General features: G+C 38.6%; 2 protein-coding genes across 3 annotated transcripts in view; both read right to left on the bottom strand.

The window, feature by feature from the left end:
• Positions 1-1316, bottom strand: part of LOC21390860 — a 2061-nt gene extending 745 nt beyond the window's left edge. Inside the window, exons 1-2 of the mRNA XM_024170113.1 lie at positions 1057-1316; positions 13-562 (exon numbers count right to left, since the gene is read on the bottom strand). Coding sequence (XP_024025881.1) covers positions 13-562; positions 1057-1230 — 724 coding nt within the window. The 5' untranslated portion in view covers positions 1231-1316. The remainder of the gene's footprint in view (positions 1-12; positions 563-1056) is intronic.
• Positions 1317-2875: 1559 nt separating this feature from the next.
• LOC21390859 lies at positions 2876-5562 on the bottom strand. Of its 2 annotated transcripts, XM_024170102.1 has the most exons (4): positions 5441-5562; positions 4798-5330; positions 4186-4563; positions 2876-3776 (listed from the first exon to the last, which is right to left on the bottom strand). In XM_024170102.1, the coding sequence occupies exons 2-4, from the start codon at positions 5201-5203 to the stop codon at positions 3415-3417; spliced, it is 1146 nt and encodes a 381-aa protein (XP_024025870.1). In that variant the 5' UTR covers positions 5204-5330; positions 5441-5562; the 3' UTR covers positions 2876-3414. The 2 variants fall into 2 exon arrangements, with proteins under 2 accessions (XP_024025870.1, XP_010103392.1); XM_010105090.2 differs by having other exon boundaries at positions 4798-5562.
• Positions 5563-6000: the final 438 nt, after the last annotated feature.

The following is a 6000-nucleotide window of genomic DNA, read 5'->3' as shown; positions in this document are numbered from 1 at the left end:
ATTCAGGAATGCCCCGCATGGCGTTCTGCTTGAATATCTCGGCCGCTCTCCTCAGCGCCTCCTCCGCCGTGTCCAGCTGCTCCGGCAACCACCCCACGACGTCCCTCCCCCTACCGTACTCATCCTCATAACTGTCCGCCGTCCCGTCAGTCGCCCGCGTTATCGGCTTCCGCGTATCCGCCATCTTTATCTCCGACAGCGGCGACGCCTTGTGATGCTTGTAGTACTCTCTCTCCTCCTCCTGCTGTTCCTCTATGCTCCGCTGCTTCTCCTCTTCTTCCCTCGGCCACGGAGAGCCGTCGATCCCCACGCAGCTGACGTCATCGATCAGGCTGCTCCCTGCTTGATTGGTGGCAGATCGCTTCTGCTGAAGGGTGGGGTCCACAGGGTGGTTCACTCCGGTGCTCTCCAGCCTTGGGGAGCTAGGGTAGGGCGGTTTTGGAGGTGATAGTGGTTCCGTTGGATTGGTCGATTTTTTGTAGTTATAATTACGTTGCTGATCATCGTCATTATCTGTTCTTTGCGGCTTGGCTGTCTCGGGCTCTCTATGCTCTTGTGATTCCTGAATTAGTCCTTAATGTGTTAATACTAATTATAATGAATTACAATTGTCCAATTGAGATTTTTAAAATAACAACTTTTACATGATAAAAAATATCCTACACACATCTTCTAACCTAAGATCATTTCTACTACTGTTAGTATTATGTTACGGTGTCCACATTATATTTTTATGATATGCTCCAATACGTTAACACTAAATAAGACATTGTTTCAAGGTTTTATTCTAATTTAAAGGTATATATAGACATTCAATGAGTGAAACTGTGAATAAAAACAGTTTTTTAAATCAAAGTTGAAATTATGACCACATCGATCTTAGTAGCCTGTCAATGTTATTTTTGGTATTGAATGCCATAAAATAAATTTAGCAAACTATTAGAGATCAAAATTTTACTCGAATATACTGAATTATAACAATCTTCATCTCTTTCAAAAAACTCTTCAACAATATTAATTAAACAAATATGTAAAATTAAGTACAAATTAACTTACATCAGGCATTCCATGGGGGACAGCTGGCTGATGAGCTTGATAATCTTCGGCGTGACCGGCGGGGTCGGCGGTGCGGTACGGCGTGGAGGTGCCAAGTCCTCGCCGGAGAGCTCTAGAGGAGAAGGCCCAGCCGGTTGACTTTGATGCTATGGCTGCAGCTAATCTTGATTGCATTTTGGATATATTGATGATGGTTGAATTTTGACTGATCGATATTACTTTTGAGTTTTTGACGAGTGGATTTAGTGTTGGGAAACACAGGCGAGAAGTTTAACAAACAACAATGTGAACCTTGGAGAAGAAAGAGTTTGGGGTGAAGTTTCTGGAGGCTACTTTTGCTTGACGCGTGTTTTGTGATCTGATGTGGCTTCTGTTTATAGTGCCTTGCTGCACTTTGCGTGGCAGCTTCTGGTTCATTCTATGGTTATGTAGTCTAGAAGGATGGCGAATTTTTCTAATTTTTTCTATTTCTTTGCCACCAAAAAATTGCATAGTTCTATTTGGAAAAAAGTTAATTCTTTCCTTTTGTTATATTTTGGTTGAGTGATTGAAATAGTAAATGGCATTACTACTTTGAAATGTTCTGTTTCTTGTTCTGTTCCTATAGATAAGAAAACACATTGCAAGTTTAAGCAAATCAGAACCAAAAGATTCTTACTCCATCTTTTCAACCAATAAATATTGTTTCTCCAGTGATCGTTTATTCTTTACGTAATTTTCTTTTCTGAGTGTATATTTAATTTGGGTGTATTCTCGTTTCACCTCTTTCCTCCTGCTGACGTCGTTTCTTGAATAGTTTGTCTTTAACCCAGTTGATTATGTCGTTCGCAAGCTGCGTTGTCGTTTTCAATTATTTTCGTTTTTCATGGTATGACCGTAAAACTAATGCCGTCTTGAGTTGGTCTTTTATACAGTTTATGTCGTGGTCACTTTTTAAGTTTGCTGTCATTTACCTCTGATATCGTTTTCCTTTGACGCACTGTAATATGTTCCTGTCGTTTATAATACATTGTTCGTTTTTACGTGGTTGAGATCGTCTTTTAAGAGGCTGTTAAAGTTAAGTCATTTTCCGAAATAAGATCGTTTATTTTGGCCGTTATTGATTTCATTCGATTTCGTTCCTTACCTATTTGCCCTTTACGTTCATGTCATTTGACCGGTTTTTTGCCTTTTCGGTTGGTGTCGTTTCCGTTAGATGTTGTTTATAATGTTGTCGTTTATACATCAGGTCGATATTTATATGGTTGGTGTCGTTTTCCTACGGTTTGTTCTTGTTGTTATCCTTTAAAAAAAAGTTGCAGTGCTATGTTGCCGTCGTTTGATACGTAATGCCCCTTTTTAGTATTTTTAAATGAATTGTCGGTTTTTAGTTGCGCATACAAGTAATTGTCGTTTCTAGATAATGTCGTGTATGGAGGATTTTTTTCGTTCTGTCTTCATGTCACTAATTTCTTATATTCTATTACAGAATTTTCGTTTGTCTATATAATGTAGTTCATTGAGGACTCCGTTTCTCCATTCCAATGTCGTTCTCAGTTCGTTATATTTTACGAATTTGCTGTCGTCTGGATTATCACTGTCGTTTTATCGATGTTATGTTTTTTCATCTGATGTCGTCCTTTTTCCTTCTTGTCGTTTTATTTTCCTGTCATTTATTTATCTTACTGTCGTCTACATAACGTCTAAGCCGCCTTCCACGCTATTCATTTTCTCAAATTATGTCGCTTTGTTAAGGCGATTGTCGTTTTCATATCGATGTCGTTTCTTAGTAGTTGTCGTTTATTTAGTTAATGGTGTTGTCATTTTTAAGGGTGCTGATGGTTTGACATGCTGTCGCTGGTTACGTTACTGTCGTTTATGCGGAATGTCATTTTATGGTCGTTCAGATTATTGTCGTTTTATCAGAGTTGTCTTTGAGGCCATTATTGTTAATTCTGATTTTCGTTCTTATAATAGTTGTCGTATAAACAATAACTGTCGTTTGTTTTATTTGACCTTGATACACATGACATCTCACCGCAACAATTATAGCAAACTATGGGGGATGAATTTGGGTTAGACAGAGCCTATGAGCCTGCAATTCTTGGGCAGTATCTCATGATGAAATAATGTATACATCCATGGGAAGACTAGATGGAGCACAAACTCTTTGATGAATCTATTTTTCTCATCAGAACAAAGCCTTCTTTATTGCAACTAGTGAAAGACATAAAAATAACCTAAAACAAATAAGAATAACCTAAGTTAGATCCTAATTGAGAAGGTCGTATTAGTGCTACTACAATCTTGTGAACAGAAGGTACAAGAAGTCTTGAGTTAGGCATCTGATCAGTTATTAGTCACCTATGATACACAATTTCACAACCTAAATCTATCCCTGTGTCCGACTTTGGAGCAAATCTCAGCGAGGAAAGCGAATAAAGCAGCAATGAAGCACATAAGCCACGACAAAACAAGCATTGTCCAGTCTAGGATGTTTCTCTTAGGTGGGTGGCTTCGGTCAGATATAAGCAATGCTCTGTACACAGCTTCTGTCAGGGCATAGGCTGAGACTGGATCTGAGTCTTCTGCTATAAATCCGTACTCTGTGAGGCACACAATATCATACACTCCACTTGTCTCTGATATGTGTAGCCATTCACATATTTTAATCCGTCCTTCGATCCTCTCCTCCGTCGATAACATGTCGCCGTGTGTCAAGATCAGGATGGGGTTCTCAGCTGCAGTTACAATGGATGAAAAAACATTACTCAGTTCAAAGTACTTGTTTCCTTTTTTTGGAGAAATTCTAGTGAAAAAAATGATATTTATCTCCACGTACATTTAAGGGGACCAATACTACCATATAGCAATGTGGGGTTAAGTATTTTTTTTTTTTTTTTTTTTTTTTTTTTGTGTGATGATGCATTTAGTTACAACTCCACCGAATTTAGTAGTTGAATGTTTTACAAGAGCTTAAGAAAAAACATATATTAAAGGCCAAAGAAGCTCTCTGTTCCGTAATTTTGCCGGCAGATTCAAACTCCTTTTTTTTGCTACTAAATTTCAGCATCACAATCTGGTTCCTTCTATCTCAATGGCTAAATAATCAGAACTACAAGGAAAGAGAATGAAGGAATGGAAACTTACCGCATTTTTTAAAGGCTGTTGAGCAATAGAGCTCCTTAGTGGTCTCCAATGGCTTGTAATTCCCTGCTTTGTAGGCCTCATAGATCTCTGCTATGTTAGCCACCACCATTGCACAATTCACCCTCCTCCTCAAGAACTTGGAAGACGATCTCGCCATAAGAAGTTCCACTTCATCTCTTTGCAAAAAATGGTCTCCTGATCTCAAACATAGCTGGTTATGGTGAACCCCATCATTTATCCAATTATACAACTCTTCTAAACTCTCCCCAATTTGGTCATAATCGAACCCCCTCGAGTCATACACGCAGAAACCACTTCGCAATGACCTGATTACATTATGCTCCTCCAAAAACATGCTTGTGTACTTGGAAGAATTTCCTACAAAAACAGTAAACAAAAAGACCAATTAGCCTCTTCGCTAATTAAGGCTCGCTCAATTGGTGTTTAGTGCGTGCGTGGATTTTTCAATGTAGTAAGTCCTGAAATTAAATCCTATATTAACTTTCTTTTCAAAGAAAAACAGTTAGCCTCTTTTCAGCATTCAAGCATAAACTTTTTGATCATGACAAAGTAATACAACATCATCATATTCATACAGATAATGAAACTCACCGGAAGAGGTTTGAGCAAAGGGAACGAGTCCAGAGCGGCCCAACACGCAGTACATGAGATTAACAAGCGAGCTCTTACCGGAACCGGAGAAGCCGACCAACAGAACCGTAACAACCGGAGGAATATCGGTTTTCTCCTTGGGAATCCCTCCGGTCGGCATCCAGAAATCACCGGACCGGTACATGACAAGCTTGTGGCGGAGCTCATTGAGGCCGTCTTGCGCCACCAAAGACAACCTCTCCAACTCCCTCAAAATCCGAATCCTCGGCGTCAGCGCCACCACGTTGGGCGGATCGAGCTTGAGCTTGACGCATTCTTCGAACTCCGCAGCCGATCTCCACCAGCAATAAGTATTCGAGGACTCGCAGTACTCGTCCTCGTCGCTCGAACATAATTGGTTCTTCATTGTCTAATCACAATTCACTCATGAACAGTTTGGTCCACAAACTATTGCAAATTGCGATGGGCGCTTAAAGTGATATTGGAGAAGGAGACAAATGAGTACCATCGGAGGGTTGCTTCCGAGATATTTCCTATTTGGAGTTTCTTTTTTTTATTATTATTTTTTAATACCAATCTGTGTTCTAACGTCATTAATAATTGAGATGAACATGAACTGAACTGAATATAAAAGAGAGCTTACATTATTGAGGTTCGCACAACTGGATTGGAGCAGTTGCATCGTTGTAGTTTGCACGCACGACTTGAGACTACTTCCATAGAATCCGGGTACGAGATTCACCGCGTTACTGTTAAAACAGTTGCTTCTTTTAGCCACACGCACACAAAATGACAGTAATGGACAAATAAATTTTTTCGGAAAAAAAAAAAAAAATATATATATAATAAAGTATACATTTCTGGATAGGTATTCTTCTCTTTTTGTCGTTTGTCTTTTTGTATGCTGGTGGGGTCGTGACTCATGTGGTGTGGAATTAACGAGAGGCCTTCTTGTAAAATAGAAATCAGGAGTTGCCTTATTTCTCGCATACAAAATATTTATGGGAGAAAGAGAAAAATAGGTTAAGATTTGAGATAAATTAAAATTAATAAGTTAATAGTTTATATAAGTTAATAAATAAGTTAAATTATTATTTTTATTTATAATTTATCTAATTATGAATCATAACTTAATAAATTTATTCATAACTTATCTGATTATGAACTATAACTTGACAAGTTATGACATATTAATTTTTATAA

The sequence above is a fragment of the Morus notabilis genome, unplaced genomic scaffold (assembly GCF_000414095.1).
Source record: "Morus notabilis unplaced genomic scaffold, ASM41409v2 Scaffold1526, whole genome shotgun sequence".
Taxonomy (NCBI): domain Eukaryota; kingdom Viridiplantae; phylum Streptophyta; class Magnoliopsida; order Rosales; family Moraceae; genus Morus; species Morus notabilis.
Note: the sequence above shows the minus strand (reverse complement) of the source record. Positions and strands in the feature narration are given on the sequence as shown.